Source organism: Schistocerca americana, chromosome 1 (assembly GCF_021461395.2).
Source record: "Schistocerca americana isolate TAMUIC-IGC-003095 chromosome 1, iqSchAmer2.1, whole genome shotgun sequence".
NCBI classification, from domain to species: domain Eukaryota; kingdom Metazoa; phylum Arthropoda; class Insecta; order Orthoptera; family Acrididae; genus Schistocerca; species Schistocerca americana.
In genome coordinates this window covers 1,250,759,422-1,250,778,178 of record NC_060119.1, presented here as the reverse complement: position 1 = coordinate 1,250,778,178, position 18,757 = coordinate 1,250,759,422, and the positions used below count along the sequence as shown (strand labels likewise).

Genomic DNA, 18,757 nt, shown 5'->3' with positions numbered 1-18,757 from the left:
AAGTCTTTCCGCTCCCGGGATTGGAATGACTCCTTACCCTCTCCCTTAAAACCCACATCCTTTCGTCTTTCCCTCTCCTTCCCTCTTTCCTGATGAGGCAACAGTTTGTTACGAAAGCTTGAATTTTGTGTGTATGTTTGTGTTTGTTTGTGTGTCTATCGACCTGCCAGCGCTTTCGTTTGGTAAGTCACATCATCTTTGTTTTTAGATGTATTTTTCCCAGGTGGAATGTTTCCCTCTATTATATTTACAAAATAAATAGGTTGTTCTAAGTGTCACTGGACTCTAATTATGCATCCTGACCACACCAACACAATAACAGTTAAAAACATTTGTTGTTCAATTTTCATACTGTTTAAGGACAATTTCTCTCCCCAAGAATTGTAAATTTTACTTGAATAAATGAATGAACTTGAAGGCACAATAAGATAATGTTACTTGAGATTCCAAGATTAATCAGTTTACAGAAAAGATGAGTGTGGTAGCTAATTATCTGCATATTTCATGGATCATAATTGCACCCTCACCATTTTTTTAGAAGAATGGCAACATACTACTCATTTACATGATTGTTTAAGGTTTTTCTCCATCATACAGTGATTTATACTTAAATTAATGGCCCATCTCTCTCTCTCTCTCTCTCTCTCTCTCTCTCTCCCTTCCTCCCCCACCCACCACCCCTCTCTCTCATACATACAATTTTTATTATCACCCTGTAACACATAACAAATGGCCCATAACCATCGGATAGTGCCGAACTCTACTATGAATGCCACTGCTGGTTTACTGGCTTATGAGTGATGGAGACTGTTCTCCAGCTTGGAGACAATTGACCTTTATTCCCTTATCCAACTAAATGGGAGGTAGCCTGGGATAACCATGTTATTTTGAAAGAAAATTATTTCCACAGGGTGGTTGTTGTTCCCTTACTCGCCTTTGGAAAGACCTTCTGAAAGTGTCGACAAGAAGAAGCACCTTGCAGCAAGCTCTATGAGTATTAACAGAAAATAGCCAATTGAAAACCTACATTCTGCTCTAGAGGCTTACTGACCCAAAGGTCTGAATATTAAAATAATTTTGGAGCAGTTTTGGAACTTGGGGCCCAACTGGCAAACCTCAAAAGGGTAGGATGGAAATCACAACCCTGATGTTTTAAACATATTGTACATATAGGGTGTCCAGGAAGTAGGGATGAATATTAAAGTGCTATATAACATACAAAATTTATTGAAAATGTAATGTTTTTTTCCACAAACATTAAATAACTTCTCCCATTTTTGTATGAAAAATTATACCCTCCATATGACCACCCAAGGCTGCACAGTAACAAGCAATGGGTTAGTTGAAATTCTCGGTGATGTGTTCACAGACATCTGCTGGGAAGCTGTTAACAACCCTTTTAATTTCATCCTTCAATTGGTGCATTGTTTGTGGTTTGCTCACCTACACTTTTGATTTCAAAGATCCACACAAAAAAAAATCACAAGGCATAAGATAGCATGATCTGGCAGGCCATTCCTGGTTGCCACGCAAAAAGATAATATTTTGAGGAAACTTCTCACTCAGCACAGCAATTGTTTCATGGGATGTGTGACATGTCGTACCATCTTGCTGAAATGAAAAATCATCATTTTCAACAATAAGAGGGAAAAACCATTCAGAAAGCGTGTTTTGGTAATGGTCAGCATTCACAGTGACAGCAGCTCCCTCATCATTTTCAAAAACATACGGGCCGATTACTCCTGCTGCCCAGAACCAACACCACACAGTCATGCATTCTGGATGCATCTCACCTTCCACAGTCACTCGTGGATTTGAGTTACCCCAAATTCTGCAGTTCTGCGTATTGATGAAGCCACTGAGATGGAAGTGCACCTCATCTGAGAATATTATTCTTTTTGTGAAGTTCTCATTCCCTGCTTGTCAAGCCAAGATCCATTGCATAAATCAATGTCTCTTTCCATGATCGGCAAACATCAACTCTTGGGTAAGTTGAATCTCGTATGCATGCATTTTGAGATCTTCTGAAAGTGTTTCACAGTGAACTTGGTCATAAATTCAATTGTTGAGCTTGTCAGTGAACCATTTTTCTGGGGCTTATGGTCACACTGCCATGCACAACAGCAATATTTTCTTATTTTTGAACAGAGCATGGTTGTCCAGTTTTTTAACATTTGAGACAGGACCTGTGGTTTCAAACTTCCGGATCAACTTTCAAACTGATGATTTGGTTAGAGCAGTACTGTGTCTGACAAGGGAATGGTCCAATAAGACGTGTCGAAACCTACCCTGAAATTTTTTACACAGAAAGAAGACAACGAAATAAATGCACTGTCAAAATTTTAGCTGCTAAGAGTCATTGCAAGTATGAAACAAAAATAGCTGAAAACTGCCAAATTCATAACACACCAGGAGGCAGTAGAAATGTACACCCCTACTGGCACTGTAGCAACTGCACATGCACAACTAAGAACACACACACACACACACACACAAGGTCAGCAGTACATTTGTAAACAGGAAACACGACACAACCCGATTGTAATTTGTAAAGGATGTTTCAGGTAGCTGTTCGTTGATAGTTTAAATTCAGGGGCATGATGCTGGATCTGTTACCAAGAGAAGATATTCTATTTGCAAAATACTGTTGAGAAAATTAAGAGAAACTGCATTTGTCGCTGTCCTCATAACGAATCTAATGCCCTCAACTTACATTTTGTGTAAGGACCATGATACAAGTTAAGAGAAATTAGGGATCATACAGAGGCATGTAGGCAGTTGTTTTTCCCTCATTCCATTTGCAAGTGGAACATAAAAGAGAATGACTAGTGTTGGTACAAGGTATCCTCCATCATCAACCATATGATGGGTTGAGGAGTATGTATGTATGTAGATGTACACCAGTTTTGTTGGCAGCAAGCAATAATTACTCAAGAACGTTAATTACAAAACTAAATTATCATCTCTGGGTACAAGCGTTCTGAAAACCATGGAAGTACAATTTTGCTGACTTAGTTCACTATCTGATTTTTCAGTGCTTTCAGCTACAGTTTTGCTAACTCAATTCACCATCTGATTTTTCAGTGCTTTCAGCTACAGATTTCGTGGTAACTGCTGAACTATATCTGACTGTTTATTTTGTTAGTGATGATATCATTCTTTCTACAAAAATGCCATTCTATTTCCATAACTGCATTTACACATCGCGTACTTCTGATGTTAGTGAAATCCAGAGTTCATGCTTCTGACTTGTTTGTCTTCTGCATGATCAGTAACTGTTTTATAAATGACTGTCTAGGTATTGTATTTAAAATACAAATTGTGTCAAATAGGCGTAATAAACATCTTAGTTATGGGAAATAGCATACAGGAAGAGATATAAATCCAAGCAATAGTTCTTTACTTGAAGTCAAAAGTTCTATGAAGTATTTTGAGCTCTAAAACCCAAAATCCTGTTGATCTGTCACATCTGGATACCTTAGTGAGAGGGTTCCAAGAAAGTATTAATAAGTTTTGTTCAACTGCCCCCCTCCATGGTGGCCCCAGTAGGATGCCAAATCATAGTCTGCCTTGGTAAGGTGGTGATGAATTATATGTTGCTGTTGTGGTCTTTAATCCTGAGACTGGTTTGATGCAGCTCTCCATGCTACTCTATCCTGTGCAAGCTTCTTCATCTCCCAGTACTCACTGCAACCTACATCCTTCTGAATCTGCTTAGTGTATTCATCTTTTGGTCTCCCTCTATGATTTTTACCCTCCACACTGCCCTCCAATGCTAAATTTGTGATCCCTTGATGCCTCAGAACATGTCCTATCAACCGATCCCTTCTTATAGTCAAGTTGTGCCACAAGCTCCTATTCTCCCCAATTCTATTCAATACCTCCTCTTAGTTATGTGATCTATCCATCTAATCTTCAGCATTCTTCTATAGCACCACATTTCGAAAGCTTCTATTCTCTTCTTGTCCAAACTATTTATCGTCTATGTTTCACTTCCATACATGGCTACACTCCATACAAATACTTTCAGAAACAACTTCCTGACACTTAAATCTATACTCGATATTAACAAATTTCTCTTCTTCAGAAACGCTTTCCTTGCCATTGCCAGTCTACATTTTATATCCTCTCTACTTCGACCATCATCAGTTATTTTGCTCCCCAAATAGCAAAACTCCTTAACTACTTTAAGTGTCTCATTTCCTAATCTAATTTCCTCAGCATCACCCGACATAATTCCACTACATTCCATTACCCTCGTTTTGCTTTTGTTGATGTTCATCTTATATCCTTCTTTCAAGACACTGTCCATTCCGTTCAACTGCTCTACCATGTCCTTTGCTGTCTCTGACAGAATTACAATGTCATCGGCAAACCTCAAAGTTTTTATTTCTTCTCCATGGATTTTAATACCTACTCTGAATTTTTCTTTTGTTTCCTTTACTGTTTTCTCAATATACAGATTGAATAACATTGGGGAGAGGCTCCAACCCTGTCTCACTCCCTTCCAACCACTGCTTCCCTTTCATGCCCCTCGACTCTTATAACTGCCACCTGGTTTCTGTACAAATTGTAAATAGCCTTTCACTCCCTGTATTTTACCCCTGCCACCTTTAGAATTTGAAAGTATTCCAATCAACATTGTCAAAAGCTTTCTCTAAGTCTACGAATGCTAGAAATGTAGGTTTGCCTTTCCTTATTCTTTCTTCTAAGATAAGTCGTAGAGTCAGTATTGCCTCACATGTTCCAACATTTCTACAGAATCCAAACTGATCTTCCCCGAGGTCAGCTTCTACCAGTTTTTCCATTCGTCTGTAAAGAATTCGTGTTAGTATTTTGCAGTTGTGACTTATTAAACTGATAGTTTGCTAATTTTCACAACTGTCAACACCTGCTTTCTTTGGGATAGGAATTATTATATTCTTCTTGAAGTCTGAGGGTATTTCGCCTGTCTCATACATCTTGGTCACCAGATGGTAGAGTTCTGTCAGGACACTGGCTCTCCTTAGGCTGTCAGTAGTTCTAATGGAATGTTGTCCTCTCCTGGGGCCTTGTTTCGACTCAGGTCTTTCAGTGCTCTGTCAAACTCTTCACACAGTATCGTATCTCCCATTTCATCTTCATCTACATCCTCTTCCATTTCCATAATATTGTTCTCAAGCATATGGCTCTTGTATACACCCTCTATATACTCCTTCCACCTCTCTGCTTTCCGTTCTTTGCTTACAACTGGGTTTCCATCTGAGCTCTTGATATTCAAACAAGTGCCTCTCTTTTCTCCAAAGGTCTCTTTAATTTTCCTGTAGGCAGTATCTATCTTACCCCTAGTGAGATAAGCCTCTACATCCTTACATTTGTCCTCTAGCCATCCCTGCTTAGCCATTTTGCACTTCCTGTCAGTCTCATTTTTGAGATGTTTGTATTCCTTTTTGCCTGCTTCATTTACTACGTTTTCATATTTTCTCCTTCCATCAATTAAATTCATTATTTCTTCTGTCACCCAAGGATTTCTACTAGCCCTCTTCTTTTTACCTACTTGATCCTCTACTGCCTTCACTACTTCATCCCTCAGAGCTACCCATTATTCTTCTACTGTATTTCTTTCCCCCATTTGTGACAATTGTTTCCTTATGCTCTCCCTGAAACTCTGTACAACCTATGGTTTAGTCAGTTTATCCAGGTCCCATCTCCTTAAATTCCCACCTTTTTGCAGTTTCTTGAATTTTAATCTACAGTTCATAACCAACAGATTGTGGTCAGAGTCCACATCTGCCCCTGGAAATGTCTTACAATTTAAAACCTTGTTCCTAAATCTCTGTCTCACCATTATATAACCTATCTGATTCCTTCTAGTATCTTCAGGATTCTTCCATGTGTACAACCTTCTTTTATGATTCTTGAATCAAGTGTTAGCTATGATTAAGTTACGCTCTGTGCAAAATTCTACCAGACTGCTTCCTCTGTCATTTCTTACCCGCAACACATATTCACCAACCATGTTTCCTTCTCTCCCTTTTCCTACTCTCGAATTCCAGTCACCCATGACTATTAAATTTTCGTCTCCCTTCACTACCTGAATAATTTCTTTTATCTCATCATACATTTCATCAATTTCTTCAACCTCTGCAGAGCTAGTTGGCATATAAACTTGTACTACTGTAGTAGGTGTGTGCTTCGTGTCTATCTTGGCCACAATAATGCATTCACTATGCTGTTTGTAGTAGCTTACCCGCACTCCTATTTTTTTTATTCATAATTAAACCTACTCCTGCATTACCCCCATTTGATTTTGTATTTATAACCCTGTATTCACCTGACCAAAAGTCTTGTTCCTCCTGCCACCGAACTTCACTAATTCCCACTATATCTAAGTTCAACCTATCCAGTTCCCTTTTTAAATTTTCTAACCTACCTGCCTGATTAAGGGATCTGACATTCCATGCTCCGATCCATAGAACGCCAGTTTTCTTTCTCCTGATAATGGCGTCCTCATGAGAAGTCCCTGTCTGGAGATCTGAATGGGGGACTATTTTACCTCCGGAATATTTTACCCAAGAGGACACCATCATCATTTAACCATACAGTAAAGCTGCATGCCCTTGGGAAAAATTACAGCTGTAGTTTCCCCTTGCTTTCAGCTGTTCACAGACCAGCACAGCAAAGCTGTTTTGATAAGTGTTACAAGGCCAGCTCAGTCAATCACCCAGACTGTTGCCCCTGCAACTACTGAAAAGGCTGCTGCCCCTCTTCAGGAACCACATGTTTGTCTGGCCTCTCAACAGATACCCTCCATTGTGGTTGCATCTACGGTACGGCCATCTGTATCACTGAGGCACGCAAGCCTCCCCACCAACGTAAAGGTCCATGGTTAATGGGGAGGGGGGGGGGGGGGGTGAATTATATAGATGATAACTTTTTACTTTGAGTGTGAGTGTAACACAGGAACCATGCAACACAGCCTTCAAATATAGGATAAGCTTAAATAATCCACTGGGTTTCAAAGTACTGCATATAGACTGGTAAACAATGTACAAAGATAGGTGATAAATGAAAATATGGATACACTTACCAAGTTTAAAAAGCTTGCCTTGTGACTCGCATGCGCACTAAGTGGGAGGCCTGTGATGGCACTCTACAAGATGGTGTCAATGCAGGAGAAGAGTTTTCGTGTGTTATAATATGCGGAGCGAAGGTCAAGCATTCAGCTTCCATTCATATGCAAATGCAGAAAAGCTGCACCTGGTCGCCAGAGCACTTAGCATTGGTTCCACCAGTTTCATGATATTGGGTGTCTGTCCAAAGGTTAAAGAATGGGGCAACCACATGTCTCAGATGAAATCGTGGAACAGGTAAGAGAGCATTGTGCACAAACCAAAAGAATCAACAATTCATGCAAGCTGTGAACTGGGGGTTCCACAAAAAACAATGTTAAATGTTTTGCGACAGCATTTGCATTTCAAACCCTACCATTCACAACTGTTACTACACCTGACTCCAGACAATTATGCTACTGATTAGAGTTTTGTACCCAAAAGTAGCAAGCTATGAAAGACAATGATGACTTTGCAGGAACTTTGATATTCAATGATGAAGTGACTTTCCATCTGTTGGGAAATGAGGATAATCACAATGTGAGTGTATGGGGTCCTAAGTTGCCACACATATGTGTGGAGTTGGAAAGGTGGTGGTTAGAGTTTAACGTCCCGTCGACAACGAGGTCATTAGAGACGGAGCTCATGCTCGGGTTGGGGAAGGATTGGGAAGGAAATCAGCCGTGCCCTTTTCAAAGGAACCATCCCGGCATTTGCCTGAAGCGATTTAGGGAAATCACGGAAAACCTAAATCAGGATGGCTGGAGACGGGATTGAACCGTCGTCCTCCCGAATGCGAGTCCAGTGTGCTAACAGTTGGAAAGGGCTTCACCAAAGGTGAAATGAAACAATATTATGAAAAGGAAAGTTGCTACTCACCATACAGCAGTGATGCTGAGCTGCAGATAGGCGCAACAAAAAGACTGTCACAAACAATGCTTTCAGCCAGTAAGGTGACAGACACAGACACAAACACAGTCACACAAATGCAACTCACACACACATGAGTGCAGTCTCAGGCAACTGAAGCCACTCTGCAAGCAGTAGCACTAGCGCTTGATGGGAGTGATGACTGGGTGTGGTCAAGGAGGAGGCTGGGTGGGGAGGGGGAGGGATAGTAGTTTAGGGGTGGCGGACAGTGAAGTGCTGCAGGTTAGCTGGTGGGCTGGCAAGAGGTGGGGAGTGGGGTGGGGTGGGGGTGGGGGGGTAGTAGTGGAAAAGGAGAAAAGTAAAAAGACTGAGTGTGACAGTGTAAGAGGGCTGTGTAGTGCTGAAATGGGAACAGGGAAGGGGCTGGATGGGTGGGGACAATGACTAACAAAGGTTGGGGCCAGGAGGGTTATGGAAATGTAGGATATATTGTAGGGAAAGTTCCCAGCTGCACAATTCAGAAAAGCTGGTGTTAGTGGGAAGGATCCATATGGCACAGGCTGTGAAGCAGTCATTAAAATGAAGGATGTCATGTTTGGCAGCATGCTCAGCAACAGGGTGGTCCACTTGTTTCTTGATTTGTTTGTCCGTGGCCATTCATGTGGACAGAGAGCTTGTTGGTTGTTATGCCCATATAGAATGCAGCACAGTGGTTGCAGCTTAGCTAGTAGATCACATGACTGCTTTCACAAGTAGTCCTGCCTTTGATGGGAGAGATGATGTTTGTGACCAGACTGGAGTAGGTATTGGTGGAAGGATGTATAGGACAGGTCTTGCGTCTAGGTCTACTATGAGGGTATGAGCCATGAGGTAAGGGGTTAGGAGCAGGGTTTGTGTAGGGATGAATGACACCTGTGCCATATCCAAGACAAAGGTGTATGGTCCCCTTTCTCTCATCAAGCAAACAGTGACACATTCCATACACCTTCATATGTTGCAGTTGTGTTTGTTGCCATAACTGACTACTCATTACCAAGCTTTCATCTTTCAATAGGATGGGGATCAACCTCACTGGAGGATAACTGTCCACATCTTTCTCAACAGAGAACTGCCATATAGCTGGATATGACACAATGGTGTTGGTGAAGTTTCCCTGTTGCCATGACCCACCAGGTTACCAGAGCTCATGCCATGTGATTTCTTCCTGTAGGGTTATGTTAAGGACAAAGTTGATGTACCCCCAATGTCAACAACACTGCAAAACTGCAGGAACACATCACTGATACTGTGACAGAAGTTGACAGTAGCATGCTAGTGGACATGTTGACAGAACTGGATTACTATTCGAATGTGTGCTGGGCGACCAAGGGTGCACACATTGAACATTTGTAGATTGTCCCAGAAACATGGTGAGTGTATCTATCTTTTCATGTATGATCCAACTTTGCACTTCATATACTTGTAAATAAACAGGGCTTTGGAACCCAATGAATCATTTACGCTAACCGTGTACTGTTCTAGATATCCAAAGACAAGCTAGAGAGCTCCCTCTCTGTTCAAGAAATCTGTGAATTGGATTCCTTATCTGACTATAAGATTAAAGTGAATGTTATCCTCATTATCAGCTTCATTTGTGCATCTTATTTTATGTAACTAAGTATACACATTTCATCACACAGTAAATGAGAAAAATAATGCTTCGTATTGGCATATGTCATCTATGTCAGCAAGCCACATCAGAAAAAAAAACCACACACACACACACACACACACACACAATCTATTTATTCAAGTATTTAACTTTGTGTCTTATTTCCATATAAAATGAGGAAATTACTTTGTGATTAAGATACACTTTCCATAATTGCTTACCACAGATTCTTGTTCACGGGTATCCAGCCATCTTCTTTGCTGGCCAAGCATAATATTGCTCCAATTATTCCACATATAGTACCCCAAGAAAGCCATCGAAGAATCCTTGACTTCCATTCCCAGAAGAGTATTAGTGTTGTTCCAGCTTGGACTCCAAGGATGACTTGAAAAATACTAGTGATACAGCCTGCAACGAACAAAGAAGACAGCACTTTTAAATATTTCTATAAAAGATTATATAGTGGTCTCCTCTAAAAATATTAAGTGAAGGGCAGAGTTTCTATGTTTCTTTTTTTTTCAGTATATATTGTGAGCAGCAAGTTGTGAGTTCCTGTTTCCACACTCAACATTCTAATTAAAAGGCTGGCCACTATGGATGAGCGGTTCTAGGCGCTTCAGTCCAGAACCACACTGCTGCTACAGTTGAAGGTTCAAATCCTGCCTCAGGCATGGATGTATGTGATGTGTTTAGGTTAGTTAGGTTTAAGTAGTTCTAAGTCTAGTGGACTGATGACCTCAGATGTTAAGTCCCATAGTGCTTAGAGCCATTTGAACCATTTGAATCCAATTAAAAACTTCTGAGATATTAAAATTCTTTTTTTAATAGCTGTATTTATAATAAAAATTGACACTGAAGGTAGAAAGAGCCATAAAAAAATCAGACTTTTCTTTCAAAATACCTTCATAAGGAATGGAGAACCCTACTATATTCTTTCTATTCAATTTTTTTAAATTAATGTCTCGTATCTCTGCTCCAAATCCTCTTCTCTTTTTGGTATTGCAGCGTTGTGTTTAACACTCCTAAATCATCTTGGACTTCCCAAAACAAACTGTTCTTGCTTCTGTTTTTTCAAACGTAGTTGAAATGTTGCTTTGGTAGACTGATTTCTGATAATCTTTAAATGTAGCAGAAAAGTTAATTTTGCTTTCTCACATTGTATTTTCTATTGATTAAAAATGCATTTCTGAGAATTTTTGGAACCTACCATGGTCCTTTGCATAATCCATGAGCAAGTTGTAGTAAATCAGCGTTTGTGATTTAGTCACTGTTGCAGATATTATAACTAACATATTGTGTTACATCTAGTTTTCCCTTATATTATCTGAATTTATCATAAATTAGCTCTGTTTTTGAGTTTTCTAACAACTATAATTAACCTCAAAAACATTTTAGTAAACTAGTAGTTTTTACCACAAGTTTTTGTGTTGCCATAATAGGAATCTTCTTTTGTGTATCTGTTAAATTCTTGTAGGGAATTAGCCACTTTTTAGCTCAACAGATTAAAAGATAATCAATGGGCTTAATTTATATTTATTTGTTCACTGCCTTGTAACACATTGCACCAGCCGAAATGCAACCCCACTGTGAATGCTGTTCTCAAACATGGGATGAGTTGGTTGATATTCATATGCAGCTGAAAATCGCAGTGACTACTGTCAAACAATTGGTGGCTACTGCGAACCCAAGTGTTGGAAGAACTCCTGAGAGTCATGTACCTGTGATACTGGTACCAAAGGTACCTCAAGGACTCAGGGTGTTGTACCGAACCCCCTAATCAGCAAATTTGAGATGCTGTCTTTCACAGAAACTGAGGCAGTGGGATTCACTTCACCTGTTTTGGTGAAACCTGTTTTGTCTGGTGTCGAGAGGAGGCAAACACAAAAGTGTAGGGCCTATTAATCATTGCCAGTTCAAATGTATGGCGAATTGTGGTACCTGTTAGGAAAATGGCAGCAAGAGACAGGAAATGACACCAGGTGCACTCAGTATGTATGCCTGGGGCCCTCATTCAACATGTTAAAGAGGCTATTCCAGAAGCCACTGAGGGAACAGAGTGCAACCAACTACAGATTGTGGTGCACATTGGAAAAATGATGCCTGTAATCTGATTCTGACCTCATATTTGGGTCATTCCAGGGCTTGGCAGAGAAGGTTGAGAAGATTAGCCCTGCACACGGAGTTTCAACAAATCTCACACTCTGCAGTATTGTCCCCAGAAATGACCATGGCCCTTTGGTTCTTAGTTGAGTGGAAGGACTGAGCCAGACTTCTGTGATGAGCTAGTCTGTGACTTCCTGGACTTGTACCATAGAGTTGGGAACTGAAGGGTCCCCCAAAATGGCTGAGATGTGTGCTACACACATGAGCGTGCTACTCAGGTAGCTGACTGTGCATTGGTGCAAACAAGGGTTTTTCAGAGCAGAAGTCTCTCTGCCATGCACCTCATGGTGGTTTACAGAGTATAGATGAAGATGTAGATGCAATTTCTCAATAGATAATTTTACAAAACAAGGGTAATAGAACATAGTCAAATTATGTCAGGCAGTTCTGGGGAAATTAGATTAGGAAGTGAGACACTAAAGGTAATAGATGAGTTTTGTTATTCGGGCAGTAAAATTACTGATGATGACTGATGTAGGGAGGATATAAAATGTGGAGTGGCAACAGTATGAAAAGCATTTCTGATGAAGAGAAATTTGTTAACACTGAATACAAATTTAAGTGTTTGGAAGTCTTTTGTGAAGGCATTTGTAGCTTTGGACAGAAGTGGAACATAAGCAGTTCACACAAGAAAAGAACAGAAGCTTCTGAAATTGCAAGCTACAGAATAATGTTAAGATTAGATGGGTAATGAGGAAATACTGAAAAGAAGTCGTTGGAGAGAAAAGAAATTTGTGGTATAATGTGACTAAAAGAAGGAATCAGTTGATATTTCACATTCTGAAACACCAAGGAGTCAAGAGTTCTGTATCGGAGGGAAGTGTGGGGCATAAAAATTTTAATGGGAGACCAAAGATGAATTAAGTAAGCAGTTCAACAAAATGTAGATTGCACTAGTTATTCAGAGGTGAAGAGGCTTGCTCAGGATAGAGTAGTATGGAGAACTGTATCAAATCAGTCTTCAGACTGAGAACCACAACAACAATATATATTGTTACTCATCACATACAGGAGGTGTTGAGTGGCAGACAGGAACACTGAAATAAAGACTGTGTGATATACCTGGTCATAAACCAGCTCGTAGTTCCTCGGTAGCAGCAATCACAGCAAAAAACTGGCCATAAATATCGATGAGTACAGCACTATTTACATCCAATAATGTAGTTGACACACACATTTGGTTTCACAGGTTTTATTTCCATAAGTTGGAGACCTCCTCACTGAACTAGTTATAGCCAGTCTGTGTCTTAATTACATAATTAAGTCTCATTTATGAGGTATGCACATACTGCACTTTCTAATTACACAGCAATAGACACTGTGCAGTATAACCTAACCGACTAGGAACAGTCTCACTCAGATGACTGATACATGTGGCATTTATGTATTAAAGTCAACCAGCAATCATTGTTAACTGCCCTATCTAATTGTCTGCCTTCTTATTCACAACAACATGTCATTGCACTATTACATTTTTAGAGTTCTGACTGACAAGGATTCCATGCTCAGAATCTTGGAACAAACTGAGCTAAAAATGGGTTCAGGCACAGTGCTTATACAGCTTTGCAAAAATGGTTACTAAAGTTTCACATTGCTAAATATGTAACTGTGATAATTTACATTTAGAATTTTACCTCTCAAACTAATTGAACAGTGCAGAAAAATTTGGCTTTGGTTTGAACTTTATGTTACAATTAGAGTTCCGACTGAAATAAGTCTTCTTGATGATGAAACTGCAAAAACAGCTATTATTAACAAACAAACCATACATAAAACTGTTAATCATCCAGAAAATAATTAAATGCTGATATTCCTACCATATTTTGGAAATTAGCTACATGAATACTTTAAGGATTTCTATGGGCTATTTTTCCAACTTCATCGGCAATACAGTGGTTCATCTGTTTACTTGTCAACACTGTGCCTGGAATAGGAAATAATTACTGTTAGTTAACTGAACTGAACTTTAGCAAAACTACTTACCTGAAATAGTTCAAATTAATTAGGAAATTATTCTGACCAATGTAATTTAGCAAAGCTGGGCCTGGTCTTAAACTCAGAATTACAGAATGACAACTTTATGCTATGCCACATCTTGCACTAACACTATTAATAATTAAGAAAGCAATAAAAATTATTTAAGGAGGCAAATAACAAAACAAAATGGGAATGGGTCCCACTTGCTTTGCTACAACTGCTAAATATTATCAGCCATTACACCAAGTCTTTTGTGAGATTGTGAGATGTAGACAAAGTAAAGTTGTAAGGTACAATTGGCTGTGAAGCACTGAAGGACAGGTTCTGTTACTTAAATGGAAAGTTTTCCTCACTGCCACCTTTCCTTCACAAAATGTGAGAGTTAAGTGTTTAAATTATTCTGATAAGTGTATGTGACTGTAAGGGGCATATGTATGGTGTGATGTCATGTTTGTGTTGGATGATGATGATGATGATGATGATGAGAGAAGGGAGTGAGTGAAAGCCAGTGCCAGCACATAACTTATTCCTCTTGAATAGCAAAAGGGGACTGCTGACCTTAACGTCCCCATCCAATGGACAGATTGTCATCATCAGTGTCACATAGCCTCATTCCATGAGTCACTGTGGAGAGATTTGGAATTTAATACAGGTCAGTGACACAAAGACTGGTAATCAGAAACTTTATGCCATCACCTGACCTCCTTTATTCCTAAAGGCAAAGGGAAGGCAACCAACAGTAAGTGGTTTCCCAGTTAGTTTGTACAGTACTTGTTGCAGTCGACATTGTTTAGCTTTGGTGGTCTGATGAGAACCAGTGTATTCAATTATGCTAGGCCATTGGAAGGAGATGCAAATAAAACACACACACGTTCACACAAGCATCAGTCACACTCACACATGGTCACTGTCATCTCCTGGCACATAAGCCTGGCTGTGTCTTAGGTGTACAACAATCTTGATTGGGGTGGGTAGTGTGGTACAAGAGAGATGTGGGACAGGGAGGAGGAGGCATGCACAGTAAGGGTGGGGGAAGATAGCTGATAATAATTAGCAGTTTTTCTTCAATGTGTCTACCTGCTCCCAACGTCTCCTCTATTTGGTGAGTAGCAGTCTACCCTTTCACAGTGTTTAGCAAGATCTTTCTTATACTTCCCCCGAGTGAAAACAGAATTAAATAGTTCATCAGATGTCTGAGGTGAACAGGTTATCTGTCTCATCCCTTACAATTTATATGTAATCCACCAACTGATAAATAAAAAAAACTACAGGACTCGTCACATTTCTGTGTGCATTGCTGCTGCTCAGTGCTTTCAAAAGATGGTAAGTGGTAGTTTAGTCCAATTAGGTTGTCTGCATGTTCCATGTTCATATTGATGACATTTTCCTATAATGGGTAACAAGTCAGTTGATCTGCAAATATATTTTCTGTCAAATGTGGATGTGCTAAACACATACACTTACACTGATCTTAATTTCTATTTAAATTTAGGGTCTAGCATTACTCAGAAATTGATCTATGGAGTGGAAGGAATTGTCAAGATAAATTTTTTGTACTGATTTCATTCTGTGTCAGTACCTTTAATAAAAGAGAAAGTCAGGAAAATTTATTAATGGTTAGATACTGCACTTCCTTCAATACACGATCAAGGTTAAGTGGCAAATAGTGGCTGCCAAAACATCCACATCCCCACCCACATTCAACTCTGCAAACCACCATGCAGTGCATGGCAGAGTGCACTTCCCATTGTACCACATATAAGAGATACTTCTCATTCCATTCATGTACAGGGTGCAGCAAAAATGACGGCTTAAGATCTCTACGTGCATTATAATTACCTTAATCTTACCTTCATGGTCCCTACAGGAGCAATATGTTTGTAATACATTCCTAACTTCCTCAATTAACCCCTTAACAATGGACGCTGAGAGCGTAGTGGGCGACACTGTGGATGGGACGTACAGTTGGCTGCTTGGTCCCCCTGAATGACCAGTTTGAGGCCATGTGCAGCCAAGTTTGATTTTGCCAGTTGTTGTTGTTGTTGTGGTCTTCAGTCCTGAGACTGGTTTGATGCAGCTCTCCATGCTACTCTATCCTGTGCAAGCTTCTTCATCTCCCAGTACTTACTGCAACCTACATCCTTCTGAATCTGTTTAGTGTATTCATCTCTTGGTCTCCCTCTTCGATTTTTACCCTCCACGCTGCCCTCCAATACTCAATTGGTGGTCCCTCGATGTCTCAGAACATGTTGTACCAACCGATCCCTTCTTCTAGTCAAGTTGTGCCACAAGCTCCTCTTCTCCCCAATTCTGTTCAATACCTCCTCATTAGTTATGTGATCTACCCATCTAATCTTCAGCATTCTTCTGTAGCACCACATTTCAAAAGCTTCTATTCTCGTCTTGTCTAAACTATTTATCATCCACGTTTCACTTCCATACATGGCTACACTCCATACAAATACTTTCAGAAATGACTTCCTGACATTTAAATCTATACTCGATGGTAACAAATTTTTCTTCTTCAGAAATGCTTTTCCCTGCCATTGCCAGTTGACATTTTATATCCTCTCCACTTCGACCATCATCAGTTATTTTGCTCCCCAAATAGCAAAACTCCTTTACTACTTTAAGTGTCTCATTTCCTAATCTAATTACCTCAGCATCACCCGACTTAATTCGACTACATTCCATTATCGTCGTTTTGCTTTTGTTGATGTTCATCTTATATCCTTCTTTCAAGACACTGTCCATTCTGTTCAACTGCTCTTCCAAGTCCTTTGCTGTCTCTGACACAATTACAATATCATCGGCAAACCTCAAAGTTTTTATTTCTTCTCCATGGATTTTAATACTTAATCCGAACTTTTATTTTGTTTCCTTTACTGCTTGCTCAATATACAGATTGAATAACATCGGGGATAGGCTACAACCCTGTCTCACTCCCTTCCCAACCACTGCTTCCCTTTCATACCCTTCGACCCTTATAACTGCCATCTGCTTTCTGTACAAATTGTAAATAGCCTTTCGCTCCCTGTATTTTACCCCTGCCACCTTCAGAATTTGAAAGAGAGTATTCCAATCAACATTGTCAAAAGCTTTCTCTAAGTCTACAAATGCTAGAAACATAGGTTTTCCTTTCCTTAATCTTTCTTCTAAGGTAAGTCGTAGAGTCAGTATTGACTCACGTGTTCCAACATTTCTACGGAATCCAAACTGATATTCCCCGAGGTCAGCTTCTCTCAGTTTTTCCATTCGTCTCATAATCCCTGATGTATTAATTATTTGCAAGTTGTTTGGTATTTTATGTTGGTGACACATTATACTTATATTATATTTCCTGCTCACCGTTGTAAACACTCATTTATTATAGCACACAAAGGTTTTTTTCTTTTGCAACCACACTGGTGCAGTAAAAAGATTAAAAAATGGTACTGAAGTGACACATAGTTCTGTTGTGAAACCAATTATACCCTGAAAATAAATATAATTGTTGTACTTACTTTCATGCATTCTATTTGAAAACTATCAACAATCACATTAAGGAATACACGATTTATTATCAGTGATCTATCATCATCATCAGGTAACACATTTTTCACATTGTACAAAATGCTGCATAAGACATTTCACCACTTGGAGACGTGAACTTACCTTTTTTTTCATTTCAGACAAACAACACATATATTATTTACACTATTTATGAGTTGGCACAGTAGAAACAAACTCAGTTTCTGCAATCATTTTATACACATTGTTCGCAAAATTACATATTACTTGAGAACACATAAATATACACAATGTTTACTGTTCACACAAAAATACACACACAATATTTAGACGCCAATGTTAACTTACTTATCAGGACAAGAGGATATGTTTTTCACTTCATGATACACAGCAAAACAGGGAAATTCATATAGTATCTGCTTGTATACTTTACAGAAAATTCTTGTCTGCTTTCGTTTGTTGTATTTTTACTTAAAAGTAAAACATGTTGCATACTTTTGTAGTTGACCTGGAAGATGAAGTCCTGCAGTCATCCTTCATGGGACATCAATTTGGCTGCCACCTCCACTTGGACTCCTTTTGTTTATCTTTTATTTTCGTAGTACTTCTTGAATTAAGCCCAGTTGGGAATTCACTTATGGCCGCTTACCGGATGACAGTTTGTACAAACAAAATGTGTTGAACAACCTCATGTCATTCAGGCAAAAGAAAAATTTTTGCTACCTTTCTGTGCTCTTATTGACACTTTTCTTTGTTTTCATGATCATATCACTCCAGTCAATGCTTCCCATTGACTTGTTATAATCAATTACAACAGAAGGTTTTGAACATTTTGCACCTGTTGTGCAGTCCTTTTTACATGTCTCTTGCATGTCTGCTGAATGAAAAGTTGACAGCATGTGAACATCCCTTCTGTCACACCATTTCATTGGCAACATTAGCCCTGCAACAGACCTGAATGTCAGTTCTCCCTTTTACAATTTCTCTGCCATTTTTAGCATATCTTTTCTGTTGGGCTGTACCATACCACATGCATTACTTGGCTGCTCATACAGCCAATGGAAGAGTGCTGGGCTTGTGTACCAATTATCTCTAAACAATGTATGCTCCTTCTGCAAATATGCTGAATTAGATTTGCAATAACGTCTCCAGACACCCCGAGAGTGTTTTGTGACATCTGTGTGACTTTGGCAGTAAACAGTGAAGTCCAAAATATTATTTGTTTGAACATCATAAATCAAAATAATTTTTATTGCAAAACAATTCTGCTTTGCTGAGATATATTGCTTTACTTTTAGTCTCTCTCTCTCTGAACAGAAGGAGTAATTCATCCATGCAACAGTTTTCAAATGGAAATAAATGCTTTTTGAAAATAATACTAAAGTGGCCCAAAATAGAATGAAGTTTGAACAAGTAGTCTGTTGTATATGCAGTATTATCATTGATGTATAAAAATCTAGAGTAGACAAATATGTATCCCATGAAAGAAGTAGTG

The 18,757-nt window shown here is 39.3% G+C and overlaps 1 protein-coding gene across 1 annotated transcript in view; it reads right to left on the bottom strand.

Annotated features, from left to right (window-relative positions):
• LOC124558354 (heparan-alpha-glucosaminide N-acetyltransferase-like) overlaps positions 1-18,757 on the bottom strand; it is a 329,129-nt gene that overhangs the window by 7,275 nt on the left and 303,097 nt on the right. Inside the window, exon 12 of the mRNA XM_047130906.1 lies at positions 9,834-10,020. Within this exon, the coding sequence (XP_046986862.1) occupies positions 9,834-10,020 (187 nt within the window). The remainder of the gene's footprint in view (positions 1-9,833; positions 10,021-18,757) is intronic.